Genomic DNA, 27,584 nt, shown 5'->3' on the forward strand with positions numbered 1-27,584 from the left:
TTCACTTTGACATTATGGGGTATTGTGTGTAGACTGTTGGGGGAAAACATTCATTTATTACAATTTAGAATAAGGCTGTAACGTAACAAAATGTGGAAAAAATCAAGGGGTCTGAATACTTTCCAAAAGCACTGTATTTACATAAGTATTCAGACCTTTTGCTATGAGACTCGAAATTGATCTCAGATGTCTACCCTTACTAAGCACTTAAACTTGGCAATGACGTACTGTCCTCATGAGTGACAGAACACTGAGCCAATCACGGCGCAATGCTCCTATTTTCTGCTGGCTCACCCCACCACCACAGAAAGCACTGTGCTAGGCTGAAACACCTGCATTTTGGAGCTGCCTTATTCAAGAAAACAAAAAAGAGACAATGTGTGTATGCAGCTTTATTCACTGAATTATATATATTTGTACATTGCTTGCAAACTGATATGTGACACGTATTACTGCCAAAATAACATGCAAAACAGGCCTCCCAAAATATATATATTTTTTTCTCTGAAAATGTGGGTCTCAAAACAGCCCCACCTGCACTGAATGACGTGTCGCCACTGAATGTTACCCACTGACACATGATTCAAAATTCAAAAGGCATTCGTGCATCTGAGCTATCTTTTTTGCAGGTGCATGGCAACAGTTGAATAAAATGAGAGAAAAAAAGAAACAGCAGCGTGCGGGTTTCTTATTTTTTACCCACTGACATATGAAAACTCTGAACACAAAGCAACTATAAGCATAAACCATATGCACCTGTGAACTAAGATCTGAAAGGATTTGGTCATTTTGATTTGGAGCAAAGATATTTTTGCTAATTGTTTGGAGCAACATGCGATGTTTTCAATTTCAAAGTCGCGCGATGTTATGTTTGCACGTAGTACGCACGACGTGTTACGCGTTGAGTCTGAGTGACGCAGCCCCATCTGATTAGGCAGTGTGTAATGCATTTTTGGGAACAAATATTTATCTTTTAAGCGCCCCTGATGCTGTAGTTGACAATTCATTTGGTTGTATGTGAGATTGAAAGTGCAGTTTTCTTTTTACAAGGGATCAAGAACACGTTCACCTGCTCTAAAAGATGGCTTCGTCTGATGGAAACAAAAACACGAACACGGAACCATGGGGTGGTTTTGAGGACAACATTATCCAGGTAACATTAGCTAGCGAGTTAGCTAGGTAGCAATAGCCAGGAAAATACTTGTAATGTTTTTACTATTATTTTCCTAGCTACATCGCGATAATGTTACATCTTCTTTAGTGTTGCCAAACGACATTTTTCTGTGCAATTCATATAGTACAGAGATAGCTAACGTTAAAGTTTGTCCAACAACAATGTTATGCTAGCTTGCTCGCTAATCATAAACTATGAAACATTTATTTATTTTCTTAGCTAGCTAAATTAATTATTAACTTCACAGTTTGTGACAGTCTGATGAAAACGTGAAACAATTTCACGTACAAGGATGTACAGTAGTTATGTAATAAACGATCTATTACTAGGGCACTGGGTCAGCAGTGATTGACATGGAAAACATGGATGACACATCAGGCTCCAGCTTTGAGGACATGGGGGAGATGCACCAGCGCATGAAGGAGGAGGAGGAGGTGGCAGATGAGGCTGAAGCAACTGAAGAGGAGACTGGAGAGGATGGCGAGTTTCTGGGAATAAAGGGTATCAAGGGCCAGCTGGGGAGACAGGTGGCAGATGAGGTGAGCTGAGAAAGCTTTGTGATGCTGATGGGCAACAACTTGTCACACACAACATTACCTTTGTTATAAAAAGGGCTTTGCCGTTACCCAATATTGTAATTTATATCTCAATAGCCTTGTCTGGTTAATTTTGCTGTCATAACTTTGACTTTCATCACACCGTTGTCAGCTGATTTATATTGAACGTTCCCTCATCCTCTTAGGTGTGGCAAGCAGGAAAGCGGCAGGCTTCCAAGGCTTTCAACCTATATGCCAACATAGACATTCTCCGGCCGTACTTTGATGTGGAGCCTATGCAAGTTAGGAACAGGTGAGTCAGTAGAAATGTGTTTTGTAATCACAACTTGGAGTCCTAACATGTATAGTTTAGCATTCACATTTTATGACACTCTTCCTAACATGTACGCCTCTTTTCTACCCTAGGTTGATTGAATCAATGATACCCATCCGTATGATCAATTTTCCACAGGTGAGTGGGATTTTCTTTTCCCATACTATTTTCACAGGCTGGGGAAAGATTTCAATCTAGAAGTTTTCAGAGCTTTAAGAGCCAATTAACATAAATGTTTTTACTGCTCTTCTTTTTCAACTGCAGAAGATTGCTGGGGAGCTGTATGGGCCCATGATGCTGGTGTTCACGCTGGTGGCCATCCTCCTGCACGGAATGAAGACATCAGGAACAGTTATTGTAAGAGAGCCCAACTTATACTGTCTTCATAAATGCATGTTAATATACAGTATACAGATGGATATGGCGTATTAGGTGTAATGAACACTTTTCTACATACAACTGTAGATGAAGGTCGCATCAACTCAACCATTTTGACATTACGAAAGCATAAAGCATCTGTTCAGAGTCTCAGACATTAGGAACTGCTTATTTAGCACTCGTGTGGTCTGTTCATCCTGCATTGTTATTATTAGTTGTCTATCTAACCTTGATTAGGCCTAATAAATGTTTTTCTTCCCTGGACAGAGAGAGGGTACTCTGATGGGAACAGCCATAGGGACATGCTTTGGTTACTGGCTGGGAGTTTCCTCCTTCATCTATTTCCTGGCATACCTATGCAATGCCCAGATCACCATGCTCCAGATGCTGTCTCTGCTGGTGAGTCAACAGTGACCATAACTCTCCTCACAGCATCCCTGTGTAATCCGTTTGCTATAAAAGCAGTGTGGAATCTCACCGTCTGTTCTACTATGTGCCCCCAACAGGGTTATGGTCTTTTCGGGCACTGCGTGGTTCTCTTCGTCACCTACAACGTCCACTTCCACTCCCTATTCTACATCCTGTGGCTGGTCGTAGGAGGTCTCTCCACATTGCGGATGGTAAATAGGCAGATTAATTACTTCAAATCCAAAGAGCCCTTTGACACACTCTGTCTGCGTTTTGAGTGGTAAGGCTAAAGCAACAGACTAGACGAACGTCGAGGAGTGAAGTCGGACACTAATGTAGTTTTCCAACAGAAAGGCTCAGATTAACATGGCAGTGTTGCCGTTGTTTCTAAAAGTTTTTGTTTATAATGTTGAAATAAGTATGTCAAACTGAAATCACATGTGTGTAGATTGTTAAATCAAATAGTGAGAGCCTAAAATATCACATTAATTTGTATATATCCACTGTATAGGCCTATATGAATCGCGGCAAAGTTGGTTCCTGTCTCAGTCATTTCTATGCCTGGGTCAAACAAAAACACCCGAATGACTGGTTGATAATAGAGCCTCCCACAATGCAGGCGAAGGCTGCAGGATGAAGTTGGTGAAGAGCAACTGTAGGTGCAAGTCAGACAAGTTTTATCCCCATAATGCAACACACAAAATATATCCGCTCGAATGCGCCCACTATGTCAGTGATAGTCAGTTTCTCCCCCTGGCTCACCTTCTCCCTCTCTCTCAGGTGGCTGCTGTTATCTCTCGGACTGTGGGCCAGACCCCACGCCTCATCCTCTGTGGAACACTGGCTGCTCTGCATATGCTCTTCCTGCTCTACCTGCACTTCGCTTATCACAAGATTGTTGAAGGTAAGATTCCCCGGAAGGCAAACCAGGACTCGTCTTCACAAAGCGTCTCAGAGTAGGAATGCTGATCTACACTGAGCAAAAATATAAAACGCAACATGGAACAATTTCAAAGATTTTACTGAATTACAGTTCATATAAGGAAATCAGTCAATTTAAATCACTTCATTAGGCCCTAATCTATGGAATTCACATGAATGGGAATACATATATGCATCTGTTGACCACAGATAACTTAAAACCAGTCAGTATCGTGTGTGTGACCACCATTTGCTGCATGCAGCGCGACACATCTCCTTCGCATAGAGTTGATCAGGCTGTTGATTTTGGCCTATGGAATGTTGTCCCATTCCACTTTAATGGCTGTGTGAAGTTACTGGATATTGGCGGGTACTGGAACACGCTGTCGTACACTTCGATCCAGAGCTTCCCAAACATGCTCAATGGGTGACATGTCTGGTGATTATGCAGGCCATAGAAGAACGGGGACATTTTCAGCTTCCAGGAATTGTGTACAGATCCTTGTGACATGGGGCCGTGCATTATCATGCTGAAACATGAGGTGATGGCGGCGGAAGAATGGCACGACAATGAGCCTCAGGATCTCGTCACGGTATCTCTCTGCATTCAAATTTCCGTCGATAAAATACAGTTGTGTTCGTTGTATGTAGCTTTTGCCTACCCATACCATAATCCCACCACCATTGGGCACTCCGTTCACAACATTGACATCAGCAAACCGCTCGCCCCCACACGACAGATGTCTGCCATCTGCCCGGTACAGTTGAAACTGGAATTCATTCGCGAAGAGCAGACTTCTCCGGCATGCCAGTAGACAGCAAAGTTGAGCGTTTGCCCACAGAAGTTGGTTACGACAACGAAATGCAGTCTAAGACCCTGGTGAAGACGACGAGCAAGAATCTTCCTTGAGACGGTTTCTTACAGTTTGTGCAGAAATTCTTCAGTGTGCAAACCCACAGTTTCAGAAGCTGGATGTGGAGGTCCTAGGCTGACGTGATTACACGTAGTCTGCGGTTGTGAGGCCGGTTGGACGTACTGCAAAATTCTCTAAAATAATGTTGGAGGTGGCTTATGGTAGAGATCTGAACATTAAATTCTCTGGCAATTCCAATTGCAAGCTCCCTCAACTTGAGACATCTGTGGCATTGTGTTTGAGTGGCTTTTTATTGTCCCTAATACAAGGTGCACCTGTGTAATGATCATGCTGTTTAATCACCTTGATATGCCACACCTGTCAGGCAGATGGATAGTCTTGGCAAAGGAGAAATGCTCACTAACAGGGGTGTAAACAAATTTGTGCGTAACGTTTGAGAGAAATAAGCTTTTTGTGCCTATAAAACATTTTTGAGATATTTTATTTCAGCTCATGAAACTTTATATGTTTATATGTTGCAATTATATTTTAGTTCAATGTAAGATCATTTTAGCCTTTTAAATCTTTAATGAAGGATGGGGGGACCAAGATCAGCACTCCAACTTTGAGACGCTTAATGAATACAGGCTCCCCTTGTCCAAATATAAACTTCTATTCAATGATCCTCCAAGTTAGGCTTGGGCAGTGTACCAGGGTATTTTTAAATAGTTATAGTATGATTTTTCAATACTGTCAAAATAAATAATATATAATAACCTCTGAGGTAGTGATAGGCGTTTAAAATAATTTCCCTATTCAAACAGTATCATACATTTTTGTCAGATATCCAGACATTCAAAATAAACATTTTCTTCACTGCTTCGCGTTGGAGAGAGGCTGGCGCTCTATTGCTGCAGCTACAGAGGTCTGTGTGTGTGGCAGTGAGCAGACAGAGGAAGAGCGAGAGACGCAGTAGCTGACTCGGCCACATCCAAGACTAGCTAACTTGTAGGAGCTACAATGTTATTTATCCTCCCATACAGTGCATTTGGAAAGTATTCAGACCCCTTGACCTTTTCCACATTTTGTTACGTTACAGCCTTATTCTGAAATGGATTAAATAAATAAAAATATCCTCATCAATCTACACACAATGCCTCATAATGACAAAACAAAAAGTTATTTTTCTCACATTTTTGCTAATAAAAAACCTTATTTACATAACTATTCAGAGACTTTTGATATGAGACTCGAAATTGAGCTCAGGTGCATCCTGTTTCCATTGATCATCCTTGAGGTGTTTCTACAACTTGATTTGAGTCCACCTGTGGAAAATTCATTTGATTGGACATGATTTGGAAAGGCACACACCTGTCTATATAAGATCCCAAAGTTGACAGTGTATGTCAGAGCAAAAACCAAGCCATGAGGTCGAAGGATTTGTCCGTAGAGCTCCGAGACAGGATTGTTTAGTATTGAAGGTACTCAAGAACACAATCGCCTCCATCGAAGTTTGTAACCACCCAAGACTCTTACTAGAGCTGGCCGTCCGGTCAATCTGAGCAATCGGGGGAGAAGGGTCTTGGTCAGGGAGTTGACCAAGAACCCGATGTTCACTCTGACAGAGCTCCAGAGTTCCTCTGTGGAGATGGGAGAACCTTCCAGAAGGACAACCATCTCTGCAGCACTCCACCAATCAGGCTTTTATGGTAGAGTTGCCAGACGGAAACCACTTCTCAGTAAAAGGTCCATGACATCCCGTTTGGAGTTTGCCAAAAGGCACCTCAAGGACTCTCAGACCATGAAAAACAAGATTCTCTGGACTGATGAAACCAAGATTGAACTCTTTGGCTTGAATGCCAAGCATCACATCTGGAGGAATCAAGTCACGGTGAAGAATGGTGGTGGTAGCATCATGCTGTGAGGATGTTTTTCAGCGGCAGGGACTGGGAGACTAGTCAGGATCGAGGGAAAGATGAACAGAGCAAAGTACAGCAATCCTTGATGAAAAACTGCCCCAGAGCGTTCAGGACCTCAGACTGGGGGGAAGGTTCACCTTCCAACAGGACAACGACTCTAAGCACACAGCTGAGACAATGCCGGAGTGGCTTCGGGACAAGTCTCTGAATGTCCTTGAGTGGCCCAGCCAGAGCCCGGAGTTGAACCCGGTCGAACATCTCTGGAGAGACCTGAAAATAGCTGTGCAGCAACGCTCCCCGTTCAACCTGATAGAGCTTGAGAGGATCTGCAGAGAAGAATGGGAGAAACTCCCCAAATACAGGTGTGCCAAGCTTGTAGCGTCATACCCAAGAAGACTCGAGGCTGTAATCACTGCCAAAGGTGCTTCAACAAAGTACTTAGGAAGTGGTCTGAATACTGAAGTAAATGCTTTTTTATTTTTAGTACATTTTATAAAAATGTCTCAACCTATTTTTGCTTTATCATTGTGGGTTTGATGTAGGTTGATGAGGGATTACAAAAATTTAATCAATTTTAGGACAAGGTTGTAACGCAGCAAAATGTGTAAAAAGTGAAGGGGTCTGAATACTTTCAGAATGCAATGTATAACAGTGCCTGTCTTGACTGGAGTAGCCTAGAGAACCTAGCCAGTTATAGCTAGCTAGGCTAATTGAGGCCACATTCTGCGCTTTCTCCCCCACCCCATTAGGATAAACAACAGCCTACATGTTGGTTGCTCATTGTAGACTACTCCTTCTCATTTTGCAAACTTTTTAATTCCATAAACTTGCATTGCATTAGTGACCTATCACTCCACTTGCTACATATTGAGCTGCTTTGATTGGCCAACCTAAACAGAAAGCTACACACCTGAAGGCTACCGGTCTTTTTATGGGCGCACGTCATAAAAACAACATTGGAAAGTTTGTTTTATTATATTAATAGTTTGAAACATAATGTATTGTATGTAACAATGTCACATGGATATTTTAATTTAATTTAGAATAAGCCTTTTCAGTGTTAAATAGACGTAATAAAAATGTATACTCACACACAATACTCTGTATTCGAATACTATTGTCCGTTCGAATATTGAAATATCTGTGCACATCTCTACTCGGGGGCACACCCGCTTTGAAGGAACAGTGGGGGTGCATGCTACGCCACTGCTGGTAACTATCTAAGGTGCCAAATAAATTATCTCCAGCTCAGGGATCCAGCTAGGCATTTGGTTTGATAACTTGCTAGCTAAGTGGCTAGCTTGCAATACCAAGCTTCTTGGTTACAGCAGAGACAATCAATCAACTCCTGGATCAAGATCCCTGCTCCCTAAATTAGTTTTGTGCGTCAATGTGTTTTGTGCTGGTTTTTTTTTGTTTGGGAAGGAATAGTGCCCCTTGTGTGCACTGCTGGTAATAACGTATGGTACAGGGACGGTATGAAAATCTGGATACCACCCAACCCTATGCCAAGGTATATTCCTAAAAGTCCAATGCAGATGTTTTTATCTCAATATCAAATAATTTCTGGGTAACAATGAATTATCTTACTGTGATTGTTTTAAGTTAAAATGGTAATAAAAAATAGCTTTTTAGCAAAAAGCTATTTCTCAAGCAATCAATTTTCTAGGACTGTCTGGGAGTGATCTGAGGGAGCTAATTGGAGGGATATGTAATTTTAACTGATGTTATTAGCAGAGAGGTTTGAAACTCTTTGTAATTGGTCTATTAACTTATACCACCTGGTGAGATCGCAGGCCAAAACTCAAGCCTACCAAAACAGGCTGAAATTCCATGTTTCTTTTCCAAACAGCTCTTGTATTAAAAGGTAGTTATCATAATTGTCACAATATTATTTCAACCTCAGAGTGGAAATACCATACAAAACACTGGAAAATCAGGTTTTTGACTCCACTGCCCTTTTAAACTGGGTCTTGAATTTGATTAAATAAAAATGAGACATTTGTTTTGCATTTTTTTTGTCTGAAGGTATCCTGGACACATTGGAAGGACCCAACATGCCCCCCATCCAGAGAGTGGCCAGAGATTTGCCTGTGGTGGCCACTGCTGCTATGAATGCTGTGAATGCCACAGTGAAGACCCTTGGTGTTATCCTGAAGTCACAGTGATGTTGTGTCCAACATCAACGATGAGACCATAGGCTCATGAGAACCTGAATTCCATGGTGGTGGTGTTGTGTAGATAATACAGACTGATGTGAAAGTCAAAGACCATGGTGGTTACTGGTTATAGTTGACATTCATCATGATACATGAACATTGTCTCGGCAAACAAATCATCATCAGTTCACAACAACTATTGGTTGTTTATATTGAACCAAATCAAAAAACTAGTGAATGTCATGTTTGTTCTCTTCAAATGATTGACTCCCTTTTTCATCGGGATCTTGTATTTGTTAAAGCAGCTTGAGTGCATTAAGATTCCAAGCTGTTTGCATTTGTTCTCATGTTTAGACAAATTAATATTCAACTCGTCACTCTCCTTTTTGTAGGCTTTGTTACACAGGTTATGGTGATTCTATAAAATTCTAGACATTCAACAGGAGGACAGTTCCCTAAGGCTGTGTGGTGCCTTCTATAGTTTCTTCAAAGGAATTATTATTATTATCATGTATGATACGGGGTAAATTTAGAGTTTTATCTAGCTTGTTTTACACAATGCACCTCTCTTGTCTGATAACCTAATGGGAAAATAACCAGATATGCAGTTGATATGTCACGAGATACTGCATTAACTTATGAATATTGTTCCTTCTAATCAGCTTTTGTTTCACCCAGTCATTTGTGCTGTGCATTATTTGTACTTCCTAACATTTGGGTGGGATGCAAGGTAACCTCTCCTCCTTTTTATTTAAATGTGAAATTGTATTTATAGGGTTATTGTACAAAACGATACAATGGAAATAAACTTTACGGACCTAAGACATGGTCTTCTGAAAAAAATCAAGAAGTCCTGCAATTAGATCCTAATCTATGATTTTCACATGCTTGGGAATACAGATATGCATCTGTTTGTCACAGATACCTTAAAAAAAACAGTCAGTATCTGGTGTGACCACCATTTGTCTCATGCAGTGCAACACATCTCCATTGCATAGAGTTGATCAGGCTGTTGATTGTGGCCTGTGGAATGTTGGCCAACTCTTCAATGGCTGTGCGAAGTTGCTGGATATTGGCTGGAACTGGAACATGCTGTCGTACACATAGATCCAGAACATCCCAAACATGCTCAATGGGTGACATGTCTGGTGATTATGCAGGCCATTGAAGAACTGGGACATTTTCAGCTTCCAGGAATTGTGTACATATCCTTGCGACATGGTGCCGTACATTATCATGCTGAAAAATTAGGTGATGGAGGTAGATGAATGGAATGACAACTGGCCTCAGGATCTCGTCATGATATTCTGTGCATTTAAATTGCCATCGATAAAATGCAATCGTGTTTGTTGTCCGTAGCTTATGCCTGCCCATACCATAACCCAATCGCCACTATGGGGCACTCAGCAAATGTTGACATCAGCCACCCGCTCGCCAACAATGCACCATACACGTTCTGCCATCTGCCCGCTACAGCTGAAACCGGGATTCATCCGTGAAGAGCAGACTTCTCCAGTGTGCCAGTGGCCATTAAATATGAGCATTTGCCCACTGAAGTCGGTTACGACGCCAAACTGCCGTCAGGTCAGGACCCTGGTGAGGACAACAAGATGAGCTTCCCTGATATGGTTTCTGACAAGTTTGTGCAGAAATTCTTTGTACAAACCCACTGTTTCATCAGCTGTCCAGGTGGCTGGTCTCAGGATCCCGCAGGTGAAGAAGCCGGTTTTGGAGGTCCTGGGCTGGCGTGGTTACATGTGGTCTGTGGTTGTGAGGTCAGTTGGACATACTGCAAAATTCTCTAAAACGACGTTGGAGGTGGCTTATGGTAGAGATCTGAACATTAATATCTGGCAACAGCTCTGGTGGACATGCCTGCAGTCAGCATCTAAATTGCACTCTCCCTCAACTTGAGACATCGATGACATTGTGTTGTGTGACAAAACTGCATATTTTAGAGTCGCCATTTATTGTCCACAGCAAATCAAATTTATTGGTCACATACACTAATTTAGCAGATGTTATTGCGGGTATAGCTAAATTCTTGTGTTCCTAGCTCTAACAGTGCAGTAGTATCTAACAGTTCTCAACAATACACACTAAAAGTAAAATAATAGAATTAAGAAATATAAATATTAGACTGAGCAATGTCAGAGTGGGACTGACTACAATACAGTACAATAGAATACATGTATATACATATGAAATGAGTAAAGCAGTATGTAAACACAATTTAAACATTATTAAAGTGGCCAGTTATTCCAAGTCTATGTACAGTTGTGGCCAAATGTTTTGAGAATGACACAAATATTAATTTCCACAAAGTTTGCTGCTTCAGTGTCTTTAGATATTTTTGTCAGATGTTACTATGGAATACTGAAGTATAATTACAAGCATTTCATAAGTGTCAAAGGCTTTTATTGACAATTACATGAAGTTGATGCAAAGAGTCAATATTTGCAGTGTTGACCCTTCTTTTTCAAGACTTCTGCAATCCACCCTGACATGCTGTCAATTAACTTCTGGCCCACATCCTGACTGATGGCAGGCCATTCTTGCATAATCAATGCTTGGGAGTTTGTCAGAATTTGTGGGTTTTTGTTAGTCCACCTGTCCCTTGAGGATTGACCACAAGTTCTCAATGGGATTAAGGTGTGGGGCGTTTCCTGTCCAAAATATCAATGTTTTGTTCCCCGAGCCACTTAGCTATCACTTTTACCTTATGGCAAGGTGCTCCATCATGCTGGAAAAGGCATTGTTCATCACCAAAATGTTCCTGGATGGTTGGGAGAAGTTGCTCTCTGAGGATGTGTTGGTACCATTCTTTATTCATGGCTGTGTTCTTAGGCAAAATTGTGAGTGATCCCACTCCCTTGGCTGAGAAGCTGGGAAGCAACCCCACACATGGTCTCAGGATGCTTTACTGTTGGCATGACACAGGACTGATGGTAGCGCTCACCTTGTCTTCTCCGGACAAGCTTTTTTCCGGATGCCCCAAACAATCGGAAAGGGGATTCATCAGAGAAAATGTCTTTACCCCAGTCCTCAGCAGTCCAATCCCTGTACCTTTTGCAGAATATCAGTCTGTCCCTGATGTTTTTCCTGGAGAGAAGTGGCTTCTTTGCTGCCCTTCTTGACACCAGGCTATCCCCAAAGTCTTCGCCTCACTGTGTGTGCAGATGCGCTCACACCTGCAGGCTGCCATTCCTGAGCAAGCTCTGTTCTGGTGATGCCCCGATCCCACAGCTGAATCAACTTTAAGAGACGGTCCTGGCACTTGCTGGACTTTCTTGGGCTCCCTGAAGCCTTCTTCACAACAATTGAACCGCTCTCCTTGAAGTTCTTGATGATCCGATAAATGGTTGATTTAGGTGCAATCTTACTGGCAGCAATATCCTTGCCTGTGAAGCCCTTTTTGTGCGAAGCAATGATGACGGCACGTGTTTCCTTGCAGGTAACCATGGTTGACACAGGAAGAACAATGATTCCAAGCACCACCCTCCTTTTGAAGCTTCCAGTCTGTTTTTCGAACTCCATCAGCATGATAGAGTGATCTCCAGCCTTGTCCTCGTCAACACTCACACCTGTGTTAATCACTGGCATGATGTCAGCTGGTCCTTTTGTGGCAGGGCTGAAATGCAGTGGAAATGTTTTTTGGGGGGATTTAGTTCATTTGTATGTCAAAGAGGGAGATTGCAATTATTTGCTATTAATCGGATCACTATTCATAACATTCTGGAGCAAATGCAAATTGCCATCATACAAACTGAGGCAGCAGACTTTGTGAAAATGTATATTTGTGTCTTTCTCAACTTTTGGCCACGACTGTATATAGGGTAGCAGCCTCTAAGGTGCAGGGTTACGTAACCGGGTGGAAGCCGGCTAGTGATGGCTATTTAACAGTCTGATGGCCTTGAAATAGAAGCTGTTTTTCAGTCTCTCAGTCCTAGCTTTGATGCATCTGTACTGACCTCGCCTTCCGGATGATAGCGGGGTGTACAGGCCGTGGCTCGAGTGGTTGATGTCCTTGATGATCTTTTTGGCCTTCCTGTGACATCGGGTGCTGTAGGTGTCCTGGAGGGCAGGTAGTTTTCCCCCTCTGGAGAGCCCCGAGGTTGTAGACGGTGCAGTTGCCGTACCAGCCGGTGATACAGCCCAACAGGATGCTCTCAATTGTGCTTCTGTAAAAGTTTGTGAGGGTCTTAGGGGCCAAGCCAAATTTCTTCAGCTTCCTGAGGTTGAAAAGGTGGAGTTGCGCTTTCTTCACCCCACTGTCTCTGTGGGTGGACCATTTCAGATCGTCAGTAATGTGTACGCCGAGGAACTTGAAACTTTCCACTGCGGTCCTGTTGATGTGGATAGGGGCGTGCTCCCTCTGCTGTTTCCTGAAGTCCACGATAAGCTCCTTTGTTTTGTTGACGTTTCCTGGCACCACTCTCCCAGGGCCCTCACCTCCTCCCTGTAGGTTTTCTCATCATTGTTGGTAATAAGGCCTACTACTGTTGTGTCGTGTGCAAACTTGATTGAGTTGGAGGCTGAACAGGAAGTACAGGAGTGGGGCTGAGCACGCACCCTTGTGGGGCCCCTGTGTTGAGGATCAGCGAAGTGGAGGTGCTGTTTCCTACCTTCAACAGTTGGGGGTGGCCCATCAGGAATATATTCTTAAATCCATTCCTTTACTTAGATTTGTGTGTATTGTTGTGAAATTGTTTGATTTTACTCGTTAGATATTACTGCACTCTAGGCGCTAGCATTTCGCTACACCTGCAATATCAGCTGCTAAACACGTGTATGTGACCAATAAAAAGTTATTCGATTTTTATTTGATTTTGGAGCAGCCTCTGGAATAAGTTAAGTTGGGGCAGCACCCCACCATGTCATCATGTAGTACAGCTGTGAGTGAGTACTTCATGGCTGAAAAACACCACGTATCTCTGAAGAACTCCTTTAGGGTCAGCTGAATGACATTGAAGTTGGATTTTCAGGCTGACCTTCAAACCCCTTGGAGTCTATTTCTCTGCTGACGAGTAAATATTGGCCAGGGCCCGGTTTCCTAATAGCGATGGAATTTAGGCTTTTGTTTTAACGATTCTTGCGTTTCCCACAACACCATGCAGAGAATGTTTGTCTGGGCACACCAAGTCATTTCAACGTGGATAATTGGGTAATATTTGGTTGAAACAATGATTAATGAGAACTATATTAACCCACTCAAAAAGACAGCCAAAAGTTAGTTGAATTTCCATTGTGTTCTCACTATGCTTTCAACCATCTAAAAGCACAACCAAATTCCAATGAAAAAACAATGTCTTATTTTTGGTTTAGTTGTCACACAAATCACCACGCTTTATATAATTACATTGGAATCAAAATGTGACCATGGGATGTGTTTCTTATTTTAAAGTTGAGTGTTAAATTAGTCTGTAAGATAGCCTTAACTTTAAACTATTTACGGTATTAAAAAAGTTATATTGAACTGTGTTTGGTTGTCAACGCAACATTTGAAGGAGATGCATCTTCTGTTTGGATAGTTCCATCTGTGCTGCTGGCTTTAATTTAAGTTGGTCTACAAATGAATTAAAACCAACCAGAAATCTAATTTAAAGAATAGAACTAAATAAAATCAAACTTTAAATGCACTTTAAATCAAATTTGATTTGATTTAGTCCTATTCTTTAACTTAGATTTTTGGTTGATATGGAGACGTGAATCCAGCATATTAATTATTAATTTAAAAACAAACTGGTATTAAAGCCAGACTAATTCAGTGGCACAGATGGAACTATCCAAGCAGAATATAAATATATCCTTAAAATGTTGATATTGAAACAATTCAATAAGACTAAATATAGTTATATTTGAAATCAATTAGACCTTGAAACCCTAGGCCAGTGATTCCCAATCTTTTTATAGCCCTGTACCCCTTCAAACATTTTAACCTCCAGCTGCGTAGCCCCTCTAGCACCAGGGTCAGCGCACTCTCATATGTTGTTTTTTGCCATCATTGTAAGCCTGCCACACACACACTGTACGATACATTTATTAAACATAAGAATGAGGTGGGAAGTGACAAAGAGCTCTTCCCACGGCTCGTGGGAAGTGACAAAGAGCTCTTATAGGTCCAGGGCACAAATAATAATAATCAATAATTTTGCTCTTTATTTAGCCATCTTACATATAAAACCTTATTTGTTCATCAAAATTGTGAATAACTCACCACAGGTTAATGAAAAGGGTGTGCTTGAAAGGATGGGCATAACTCTGCAATGTTGGGTTGTATTGGAGAGAGTCTCAGTCTTAAATAATTTTCCACACAGTCTGTGCCTGTATTTTGTTTTGATGCTAGTGAGAGCAGAAAATCCACTCACATAAGTATGTGATTGCAAAGGGCATCAGTGTCTTAACAGCACGATTTGCCAAGGCAGGATACTCTGAGCATAGCCCTATCCAGATATCTGGCAGTGGCTTCTGATGAAATTACATTTTCACAGAACCGTTTGTTTCGATAAGGCTCTCTTGTTCAGATATCGGTAAGAGGACTGGAGGCAGTCTCTCCATTCATAAAAACATAAAATACTTTGCCCCTTGATAACCAGCGCACTTATGTATGTTGTGAAAGCGTTACATGGTCGCTGCCCATATCATTGCATAATGCAGAAAATACACAAGAGTTCAGGGGCCTTGCTTTAACAAAGTTAACCATATTCACTGTTGTGTCCAAAACGTCTTTCAAGCTGTCAGGCATTCCCTTGGCAGCAAAAGCCTCTCGGTGGATGCTGCAGTGTACCCAAGTGGCATCGGGCCATCAGTACCAGATACCAACACATCTTGACCACCAAAGTCCATTTGATGTCACAACGCTGTCCAGTACTTTAAAAATATCCTCTTCTGTTATCCTGGTTTCCAGAAGAGGATGTCTTCCTTATTTGACCCTCAAACATAGCTGGGCTAGCAACAAATGTAGAATTACTAATGCTAGCATTGGATGTGCTTTTGGAAGCAGAACAACTTGTGTCGTCGACAGGTGCAGGTGTAGTACTGCTGGTAGTAGCAGTACTACCAGTAGAGCTGGTATGTGTCTCTATGGATGCGGGCCTTACTTTTTTTGAACCATTTATCAATTTTCAAGCAAACGGAATGAGCAGCAGCTACGTTTGGCTACATACAGACCATTAGTGGAATTCCGCCGAGAGAGTAACAGGTCATGTGATTGGATGTGAATTATTTGACTAGGCTACCTGTCTTTGACATTGTGTTGTTATTTCGCTGAACACTAGATGGTTTAATTTTATTTTTGCCAGTGAAATGTGGCTACTCAGGCGAGAAAAAAACATCACCCAAATGTATAGGAAAATGGAAAATCTAAATGGACTGTTTGAGAATGTGAATCACATTTTTATTTAGCTTACCCCTGGGTATACCCCAGTTTGGTCATAGCCGCCCTAAGCCTATGTGTTCTCTATTTTTTGTTGAATCGGAACAATAGCTATGGATGACTTTGCAAATGCTTTGTACTGTAGTCCTAAATAGCTTAATTGAGGATATATGAATGATAAAGTATGGTCAGATTTCATTTGCTCTGTTAAACCTACACTTTGGAATGGCTTTGATAGCAACAGTAAATCTATTTGGTTTTTAAGTGGAGATCGCTTAACAATCATTCTCACGATAGCACATTGGTAATAGTCAGTGATAAATATCATAGCTAAGCAAGGCTGGGCTTGGCTATAACCTTGCTGCCCAGCCTATTGAATTTTATTCTGATAGTGGATCTAATGTTGTTTTAAAGGTACAAATTCAACATATTTTATACAAGGTTTGTCTATGTTGAAATGTGGCAGCATAGCCATGCCCTCCACTAGTCCTCTCCGCTCACTAAGGGAACTCTGGGATGTGACTGCAGTCTGCAACGAGACATGAGATAGGCACAGTGGAAGGATACTCAACTGTCACACCCTCAACCTGGGTGACTACCAATGTGCTGGAGGCTATGGTTATTCAGTAATCATATATATATGTATATAGTACCAGTCAAACGTTTGGACACATTGTAGAATTATAGTGAAGACATCAAAACTATGAAATAACACATATGGATGTGTAGTAACCAAAGTCAAAATCAAAATACATTTTATATTTGAGATTCTTCAAAGTAGCCACCCTTTGCCTTGATGACAGCTTTGCACACTCTTGGCATTCTCTCAACCAGCTTCATGAAGCAGTCACCTGGAATGCATTTCTATTAACAGGTATGTCTTGTAAAAAGTTATTTGTGGAATTTCTTTCCTTCTTAATGCGTTTGAGCCAATCAGTTGTATTGTGACAAAGTTACATTCTTCAAGAATCAATGGCTATATATGAATACATTAAAAGTCCCTTTAATGGATTTAAAATAATTAATTAAATCTGATGCCAACCAGATGTCATCAAACAGGCACCAACTCACATCAACAACAACTCTCCAATCCATTAATATCTAACAATATCAACACAAACGCTCTCCTCGCACGCATACAAATACGTGATTCATGTGATACAGATCCTAAACATATCTCATAACAATGTCTTACTATCTCATAATTAACTATTTACTATCTCATAATAATGACTTACTATCTCATAACTCTTAGTTAGATTTGATTGTTTAGGTGGCGGGTACGAGCTTCCATAATAGTGTGTTTGACCCAGAGAACTGTGTAATTGGAAGGTTAAACTCATGAGAGTTTATTCTAGGCCTATTGATTATGATGCTTTTTATTTATTTTTTTCAAAAGTTTTTATAGGGAATAGTTATATGACAGGTCTATCTATTTGGTGATCATGTTGCATTATGCACTTACATTAATAATTTGAGGGGAAGAAATGTAAAGGCCAAGAGCTATCTATCTATGGGTGTGGTATAGACAGGTCAGGTGATGTATTTTAGCAGGACGAGACCAGCACAGCCCTGGTCAGACCAACGCCAGCACTGCACGTGATCAATAGCAATAACCTACTCTGTACTGAGACCACAGCTATATATATTCGCCCTCGACTTGCATTTTTTACTCCTGAAGAAACATTTGCTCAGACCAGCAATATTTCCCGAGGTCTGCAGCTACACATATTATTTGAGGAGGCTGCACGCGCCCTTGACGACTGAGGAAAACGAGCATTAGTAAACTAATTAGAGAGCAACATGTGACAGTCAGAAAAGGACTGATTGCAAAGATGTTTCTAATGACATTGAGAAGAGGGTGTCCATAGTAACCGCTACCTGCCGCAAAAGGGGCAAACAAACGATCGCCTTTGCTCCGGTGCCAAGCTCAAAAGATGACTGGAATGCAAACCGTGTGTTCTGCATGAGGACCTGAAACTGCACGACATTAGATTTTATTGGAGCCTGGCAAATATGTATCGACGAATGTACCCATTCACGGCCTGTGTAAGAAGAATCGCGAAGGGTTTAGCAAGCTACGTGGTAGCAGGAGGTTATGTCAGCGCTTGAAACGGCGCATGGGGGTTTAGGAACGATTTAACTTCAGAACACCTACCTAGTGTGCTCTTTTCCTATGCATAGCCTAATAAGAAATGCTCAATTAAACCAGCTACGATACAGACAGTCTTGCAAATATCGGATATCGTAAATAGCCTATTGACTTTGAAATGTAATTTAAACAGCCTACCGACGTTGGATAATTGTATGCCTACAATGCATGTCCATCTCTGCTGGGCACAAACCTTGAATGTAATGTAGGCCTAGTAGACAAACATTTACCAAAATGCTACCAGGTTCTATTCAAATAACGGGAGAGGCACTGTCGGGAGCTGAGATCAAGGATATTTGTGAAAGCCTGAAAGAGAACAGTGTGAGGCTTTTGTCTATCAGGGGATGTCAGCTTTCAGACCGAGACTTCGGACGGGTGTGTCGCGGAGTGACGGAGTCCCACTCACTGGCGCAACTCAACCTGAACCTCGGCGTGGTCTCCACCATCAACCGAACCAAGCATCTTGCCGATGCACTCAAGACCAACAGATCGATCCAGACCCTTTTGTAAGTAGTGGATTACAATTAATAAGTTGTCTGTCTGATTGAATGATTGATTGGTCTTAGTGGTTGATAATGATACGGCTACTGTCTCTATTCACTCATTTTAATCAGCATGGGTCCCTCAATTTGGCATCCATTAAGAGCTGTAGCATGTTTTCGCCATGGCATCACATGGGGGACCAGACTCTAATTGCCATGAGGATGAGCATGAACTCATGTCTATGTCAAGTTGATGCTTTATGTAGCTTGAAAGCGGTGCTCTGCATTAGGCTATATGTGTAAACATGAGTGAATGAATTGGGTGGTCTTCACTGGCACTTTCATATTGAATGATATTCTGCATTTTTTTCCCCTCTTTCTCTCCTCCCATCTCTCATATGCCACAGTCTCCACGGAAGCCCCCTCCTGGATGCAGGATTGGTCACACTTAACACTGCTCTTTCCACTCACCCTTTACTGGTCTCTCTGGACCTGGGGGACTGTATGCTGGGGGACGAGGCACTGCGGCTAATCTGTGGCATGCTGCCTCCGGACGGGGCCAAATCAGGTAGAGCCACGCAACACTGCCCTCATTTTTACTGGAGGTATCGGACTCTGAACCTGCTTGGCCGGCTGAGGGACTGGGGCCTGGAAACAGTAGGCTAGTGTAGAGGTCCTCTCTTGTTAGTGTGTGTGTAGGGGAAATGGAAGCAGAGAGAGAAACACATGTTTTAGTATAGAAAATACAGTCCAGACAAATTGCAACTTCTATAGGCTTTATAGAGCATTCATAAAGTTGTTATTAACCCCACATAGCTCTGTCACAATGATCTTTTTCCATCCTATATGTAACATGACATTTGCTTACGAGTGATTTCTGAAGCATCTTTATAGGCCGTATAAAGGGCTTTATGAAGGCATTATGTTTACAATTAGACTCATTTGACATGATAATGGAGAAAACACACACTAGCTAGTCAGAGCCTTTAATATATGGCTACATTCGGCTCTGGCTATAGCTAGTTGGTCATTTGATGGTGATGGACTGCCTGTCCCACAGGTCTTAGGGAGCTGACTCTGAGTGCAAACCCCAGCATCACCACAAAGGGCTGGGCCCGCTTGGCCATCGCTGTGGCCCACAGCTCCCAGCTCCGAGTCCTCAACCTGGACTACAACCCCCTGGGTAAGAACCAATCACGAGGACACAAAACCAATTACTGTACTTTATATCAGTGAATTTCTTTATATGGAATCTGCTTGTATGGAATCAAGTTCTTAACATTTGAAAGGAATATTGCACTCAACCCAAAGTGTTGCCATTAAAAATACTTAATCAATATGAACTATTGTGAACTTCAAGTGTTGGAACAACATTAATGTGTCATCATGCGTAACGGGCCCGTTTCAGAGGTGAAGCACTCTTCAGTTACCGATGATGTCCATTTTATGGGCCAGTTGCCTCCTGCATTACCCAATAATATTTGTTATCTCCATGACAACCACCTGGCTGCTTGCACTAGAGAGAGAGAAATAGGAAAGGAGGTCATCTGAACATAATGTCCCAAGTTAACTTAAGTTTACATTTTAGAGGGCATAGGCCTTCTTGATACACAATTATAGGGCTATGGTCATTTTGGGTTATACCGGGTATTTAAGTATATAGGGCATAACATTTGGATTCCACTTCATCCATCTGAATTATGGAGGTCAATGACACTCCTAATGACTGGCACATCAAAATCAATCAAATGTTATTTATTTAATGTCAAAGTGCTTTGCAGAAACCTAGCCTAAAAGCCCAAACGGCAAGCAATGCAAGTGTAGAAGCACGGTGGCTAGGAAATGCATGTGCCTTTAACATAGCAAATTGTAGGGGTAGACCAGACCAGGACTCAAACCCGGGTTCAGTGACTGTCAGCCCACCACCTTAGCTTTTACGCCAAGTGATCTGAATCCCTTGACGAGGTCACTAGGTGTTGGGTTATGGTGGTTACACTATAGCAAGTCCCTCATGTGAACTGCCCCGCCAATGGCCTCGCGGGCGCGTTCCCACTTCTGACACTGATGTAGTGAACACCGTGGGTAGCCCCACCTGGGACTTGTTTGGGCTCCTGAGTGGCACAGCAGTCTAAGACAGTGCATCTCAGTGCTAGAGGTGTCCCTACAGACCCTGGTTTAGTCATGGGCTGTATCACAACCGGCCGTGATGTGGAGTCCCATAGGGCGGCGCACATTTGGCCCAGTGTCGTCCTGGTTAGGGAAGGTTTTGGCCGAGGTAGGCTGTCATTGTAAACTTTTGTTCTTAACTGACTTGCCTGGTTAAATACAAAATAAGTAAATAATGACAAGAGATCCAAACCCTTTGAGGTCGCTAGGTGTTGGGTTAAGGTCACAATACTTATACTGTTGAAAAGATGTGCATACGCCTGATGAAGGTGAAAGCCGAAATGTACACTCAGTTGTCAGTTTATTAGGTACGCCCATCTAGTACTGGGTCGGACCCCCCTGTAGCCATGAAGGGATGCACCTGGTCAGCAACAATGTTCAGATACGCTTTGGCGTTCAAATGTTGCTCAGTTGGTATCAAGGGACCTAACGTGTGCCAGGAAAACATTCTCCACACCATTAAGCGTGTACCGTTGACACCAGGCAGGATGGGGCCATGGACTCATGCAGCTTAAGCCAAATCCTGACTCTGCCATCAGCATGACGCAACAGGAACCAGGATTCGTCGGACCAGGCAATGTTTTTCCACTCCTCAATTGTCCAATGTTTGTGATTGCGTGCCCACTGGATAGGAGTTGAACCTGGTGTGGTCTTCTGATGTAATGGCCCATCCGTGACAAGGACTGACTAGTTGTGGGTCTGAGATGCTGTCAATTCTTTTGACCCCTTTTTCTCCTCAATTTCGTGATATCCAATTGGTAGTTAGTCTTGTCCCATTTCTGCAACGCCTGTACGGAATCAGGAGAGGTGATGCTCGAGAGCCATGCTTCCTCCAAAACACGACCCTGCCAAGCCGCACTGCTTCTTGACATACTGCTCGCTTAATCCGAAAGCCAGCCGCACCAATGTGTCGGAGGAAACACCGTACACCTGGCAACTGAAGTCAGCCTGTGTGCGCCCGGCCCGCCACAAGGAGTCGCTAGAAAGCGATGGGGCAAGGACATCCCGGCCGACTAAACCTTCACCTAACCTGAACGACGCTGGGCCAATTGGGTTTCCCCCGGCTGCAACACAGCCTGGGATCAAACCCGGGCCTGTAGTGATGCCTCTAACACTGCGATGCAGTGCCTTAGACCTCTGCGCCACTCGGGAGGCCTGAGATGCTGTTCTGCACACCACTGTTGTACTGCACCATTATTTGCCTGTTTGTGGCCCGCCTGTTAGTTTGCATGATTCTTACCATTCGACCGCTCTCATCAACAAGCTGTTTTCGCCCACAGGACTGGTGCTGACTAGATGGTTTTTGTTAGTCGCACCATTCTCTATAAACACTAGACATGGTCGTGCGTGAAAAGTCCAGGAGGCAGGCCATTTCTGAGATGCTGAAACCGGCGTGTCTGGAACCCATGATCATACCGCGCTAAAAGTTGCTTAGGTCACTCGTTTTGCCCATTCTAACGTTCAATCGAACAGTTAGCGAATGCCTCGATGCCTGTCTGCTTTATATAGCAAGCCACAGCCACATGACCTACTTTCTGTAGGAGCGAACCATTTTCATGAACGTGGTGTATCTAATTAACGCTATATCAGCTTTATGCTGTTGGAATAAATTAATTATTTATGCAAATACTAATCTGTGTGTGTGTGGTCCTAGTCTGTTGTTCTGAGTCAATGGCACCAATCAGCTTTCTGTAATGCTCAAATGACAAACTCACCTTCTGAATTCACTCATGTTTTGGCTGTGTTGGGATTCCAGGGGACCAGATTGCTGGTATGCTAGCCGTGGCTGTGGCGTCCAGCAGAACTCTGGAGGTGTTAGATCTGGAGGGAACAGGCCTCACAAACCAGTCAGCACAGGTCTGTAGTGTCACCAACATCACCACTAGTGCATAGTCATCTGCACCACTGAGTGTGTGGAAAAACATTACAAAGAAAGTGGAAGAAATATAAATAAAAAATATAAACGCAACATAACATGTAAAGTATAAGCTGATTTCTCTCAAATGTTGTGCACAAATGTGTTTACGTCGCTGTTGGTGAGCGTTTCTCCTTTGCCACAGTAATCTATCCAACTGACAGGTGTGCCATTATCAATAAGCTGATTAAACAGCATGATCAGTACACAGGTGCACCTTGTGCTGGGGTCAATAAAAGGCCACTCTAAAATGTGCAGTTTTGTCACACAATGCTACAGATGTCTCAAGTTGAGGTAGCGTGCAATTGGCATGCTGACTGCAGGAATGTCCACCAGAGCTATTGCCAGATAATTGAATGTTCATTTCTCTACCATAAGCCGTCTCCAATGTCAATTTAGAGAATTTGGCAGTATGTCCAACCTGCCTCACAACCGTAGACTGTGTAATCATGCCAGCCCAGGACCTCCACATCCGGCTTCTTCACCTGCGGGATTGTCAGAGACCAGCCACCCGGACAGTTTATGAAACTGATGAGTAGTATTTCTGTCTGTAATAAAGGCCTTTTGTTTGGAAAATCTCATTCTGATTGGCTGGGCCTATGTCGTCCCAGGCCCACCCATAGCTGCACCCCTGCCCAGTCATGTAAAATCATTAGGGCCTACTGGATTTTTCAATTCATTGATTTCCATATATGAACTGTAACTCAGTAAAAAAATAATATTTTTGTTCAGCATAGTTTAATTATGATTTATAGCTTCCACCCCTGAAATGAAACATTTTAGTCATTTAGCAGACACTCTTATCCAGAGCAGCTTACAGGAGTAATTAGGGGTCAGTGGCATGCTCAAGGGCACATACAGATTTTTCAGCTAGTCGGATAGGGGATTTGAACCTGGGACCTTTCGGTTACTGGCCCAACGCTCTTATCCGCTAGGCTACTTGTCGCCTTGTCATGTGAAAATGTGTATTTCATATCATTGGAAAAGACACCCCATTCACATGGATTTGCACCCAAGTGAGCAGTTCGGATGTCACTTCAAGCCCAAATATAATTTTTGACTAAAACGATGACTTGACCTAAATCGTTGCGCAACATCATGGGTAAGCTCTGGCCATTGTCTTTCAGCTCGAAAAAGGATTTCTACTGGTGTGGCCATTTAACTTCCATGCCTCTTCTCAAAATGTGGTGCCCATTTCCAGCATTGCTAATGCCAATCATCAATTGAAAAATAACTTATTTCCATTAATGTTATGGAGGTAGCTTTTCACATCCCTTATGGTTCCATTATATTTAATGAGCTTTAATGTGAATGTAACATTGTTCTTTTTCAATCCCACCTATTCTGTAGATTGTAAATTGATTTTATAGTTATATCCACTAGGTGGTGCTGCTGTATATTAAATCTCCCAATTTAGCTGTCATCGTAGCAAAGCCCTGTTCCTCTCATGGGATAATTTCAAAGTCCGTCTGCTTTCTTAGGAGACGAAGGGGCTTTCATGTGCATGCATATGAGTGTGGAACAACAAGGGTGGGAGTGCTGAACAGAGCCTTGGGCTAGCATACCAAAGTCACCGTCTGGTGGCTGCGAGGCCTCCTCAGTCTTTGATCAAAGTAAACTTCATCTAGACAGGCAGCTCCTTCTTAGTCTCCCTCCCACACTCACTGGTATTGACCCATAACCCTGAGTCTAATTTGCTGTGAAGATGTGCTTACTACACTCAGACACTCTTTTCTCACAAACACTTCGCCAGCTTTGGCCTGGCAAGTGCAAATGAAAAGTGCTCAAGGCTTATGGACAATCTATCAATTTCAACAGACTTTCAATTCATTTTCTAGCTACTGTGTCTCTCTCCTCTCTAGAGCTAGCTGATTTATAAAGAGACTAGCCTTGACATGCACTTCACACTAAGAAGAAACGTCACGGCTTTTGAGACGAGTACTATAAATCGGGACAAATCGGAGCAAACAAAAATACACATGGACATTGAAGTGATTTGTTACATGCCGAAGAATTCAAGATGAACAAACCACATACACCGAGCAAAAATAATTTCAAAGATTTTACTGAGTTACAGTTCATATAAGGACATGTAAAGAAATTCATTTGGCCCTAATCTATTGATTTTACATGGGAATGCAGATATTTATCTGTTGGTCACAGATCCCTTTTTTTTTTAAAGTAGGGAGCATGGATCAGAAAACCAGTCAGTATCTGGTGTGACCACCATTTTCCTCATGCAGCGAAACACATCTTATTCGCATAGTTGATCAGGCTGTGGAATGTTGTCCCACTCCTCTTCATTGGCTGTGTGAAGTTGCTGGTTATTCGCGGGAACTGGACCACGCTGTCGTATGCATCGATCCAGAACATCCCAAACATGCTCAATGGGTGACATGTCTGGTGAGTATGCAGGCCATGGAATAACTGGGACATTTTCAGCTTCCAGGAATTGTGTACAGATCCTTGCAACATGGAGCCGTGCATTATTATGCTGTAACATGAGGTGATGGCGGCGGATGAATGGCATGACAATGGGCCTCAGGATCTCGTCATGGTATCTCTGTGTATTCAAATTGCAAACGATAAAATGCAATTGTGTTCGTTGTCTGTAGCTTATAGCTGCCAATACCATAACCCTACCACCACCATGGGGTACTCTGTTCACAACGTTGACATCAGCAAACCGCTCACCCACACGACGCCATACATGTGGCATGAAGTCGCGAGCCCGGTTGACGTACTGCGAAATTCTCTTAAACGACGGAGGATTATGGTCGAGAAATGTACATTTCAGTTCTCTGGCAACAGCTCTGGTGGACATTTCTGCTGTCAGCATGCCAATTGCACACTCAACTTTAAAACTTCTTTGGTGTTGTGTGACAACTGCACATTTTAGTGGCCTTTTGTCCCCAGCACAATGTGCACCTGTGTAATGATCATGCTGTTTAATCCGCTTCTTGATGTGCCACACCTGTCAGGTGGATGGATTAACGCTCACTAACAGTGACGTAAACAAATTTGTGCACACCATTTGAGAGAAATAAGCTTGTTGTACGTACGGAACACTTCTGGGGTCTTATTTCAGCTGACGGAAATTGTGACTAACACTTTACATGTTGCGTTTTTATATTTTTGTTTAGTGTAAATTCACAACCAAGAATACAAAATCCCCACTGGCATGCAGAACTCTACCTACCAAGTCCTCTTATCAACCCCTACTGCAGCCTATCGGTGCTTCATGACAGTCTCTCCTCCCCTGTGCCGTCAGGTATTCCTGGACGTGGTGGAGAACTACCCCACCTGTCTGCGCATGCTGGTACTGGCTGAGAATGCCATCAACCCCGAGCTGCAGCAGCAGATCTCAGACCTGCTCTCCGAGGGAGAGGAGGACGACGACAAAGAGAGCGAGGCCCGATGCAGCGCTAGCATTCCCACCAGGGAGAAAACCACCTGGGTCCCCCACAGTAGTAAGGGCTGACCTGGCCAACCAAAACACTCTCCTTCCCTGTCCCTTCTTAGTCATAGTCTAGACAGTTCCACTGGGGTGTTCTGTTCTGGAGTCTTGCAGATTCAAAATAAATAATTTTCTATAAGCTGCTATAAACCCGAAACGTCGGTATAAGTGATGACCTAAAATAAATAACCCTACAAACTAACTAACCCATTTGCTTAAGAATGAGGCCTGTTCCCATTTCCGGATTGCTTTAGAGTAGACTGGTAGTGAGATCTGTTTGTGCTTTGGCCAACTTGTTCATTGTCTTTCCGTATAAGGCTGAAGCACCCTACAGATGTGGCGACCAGGCTAGCTGTGGAGTTAAAGAAGTCCTAAACCCGTTTCCGTTGTCTCTGCCCCTTGCAGACTCCCACCCCCAGAGGGTCCTGCTGACGTCAGGTCTAGGCGAGAGCCTACTAGCAGAGACTGAGATGTGATTCCACAGCCTTCCTACCTTTTTTTTTAATACCTCTTTTCCTTTTGCTAGTCTGCACATAATTGTGCTAAAGATCACCTAGTAGCCTGCAACCAATTACACTTTTTGCATGACCTGTAGCACTTTTACATAACACAATACATTTTGGAGCAGGCACAAAATCCTTAAAACCCACACCAAGTGACTTATAGGCAATAGTGAATTATTTATTTTAAACATGCACAGTCTATTTATAGTTCCGATTTTGAAGGTTATGTAACCAATACAAGTCTGTATGCTCTGATATGATAGATCGACTATATATGATTGTTGTGATGGTCTGATGTCAGAATAAATCTGTTTACATCTTCTTAAAGACTTTTGGGTTCTCGCGTTTCCTGATTGGAATAGCCTACTTATTAATGAAATTCCTGTACAATAAGCTAACCGAACACGGGTTTCCTTTGATCTGAAATGTACTTTTCTCTCCACTAATGCTTCATATGAACATTATTTTGAAATTGTAGTACTAGCCCTAATAACAGGATGTTCCTGGGGTCAGCACTTAAATGTCACATACAACATGATCTGAATTGAATGTAACGAGCATGTGGTAATTCAGTATCACACTATGACAATGCAGCAGTGGTTTCATCATCCCTGTATACAGGGAGCCCCACCCCCAGTCAAAGCTGATTACTATGGAGGAAACACTTCATCCCCATCAAATCCCCTTGTTTGAGCCCTTTTTGCCTAAATTAATTTCTAACTGGCCTATATCCATCCATGTTACGACATTCTATTGAAAAAAATGTTTTTGCAAACCTCCACATCAATACATTTTAAACGCCTCCAGTGTGCTTAGGGATGTTATGGACAGAATACTAAACCTCAATATTA

The 27,584-nt window shown here is 42.6% G+C and overlaps 2 protein-coding genes across 2 annotated transcripts; both read left to right on the forward strand.

Moving 5' to 3' along the window:
• Window positions 1-892: 892 nt before the first annotated feature.
• Window positions 893-9,526, forward strand: yipf3 (Yip1 domain family, member 3). Its single transcript, XM_020481593.2, has 9 exons — window positions 893-1,153; window positions 1,504-1,713; window positions 1,917-2,023; window positions 2,137-2,182; window positions 2,309-2,401; window positions 2,690-2,821; window positions 2,929-3,042; window positions 3,611-3,734; window positions 8,553-9,526. Exons 1-9 carry the CDS (start codon window positions 1,082-1,084, stop codon window positions 8,690-8,692), a joined length of 1,038 nt encoding a protein of 345 aa, XP_020337182.1. The 5' UTR covers window positions 893-1,081; the 3' UTR covers window positions 8,693-9,526.
• An 8,111-nt stretch (window positions 9,527-17,637) lies between these two features.
• On the forward strand, window positions 17,638-27,060 carry lrrc73 (leucine rich repeat containing 73). Its single transcript, XM_020479936.2, has 6 exons — window positions 17,638-18,716; window positions 19,100-19,260; window positions 19,753-19,875; window positions 22,615-22,715; window positions 26,045-26,243; window positions 26,636-27,060. The coding sequence occupies exons 1-6, from the start codon at window positions 18,445-18,447 to the stop codon at window positions 26,704-26,706; spliced, it is 927 nt and encodes a 308-aa protein (XP_020335525.1). The 5' UTR covers window positions 17,638-18,444; the 3' UTR covers window positions 26,707-27,060.
• Window positions 27,061-27,584: the final 524 nt, after the last annotated feature.

This window comes from Oncorhynchus kisutch, linkage group LG4, assembly GCF_002021735.2.
Source record: "Oncorhynchus kisutch isolate 150728-3 linkage group LG4, Okis_V2, whole genome shotgun sequence".
NCBI classification, from domain to species: domain Eukaryota; kingdom Metazoa; phylum Chordata; class Actinopteri; order Salmoniformes; family Salmonidae; genus Oncorhynchus; species Oncorhynchus kisutch.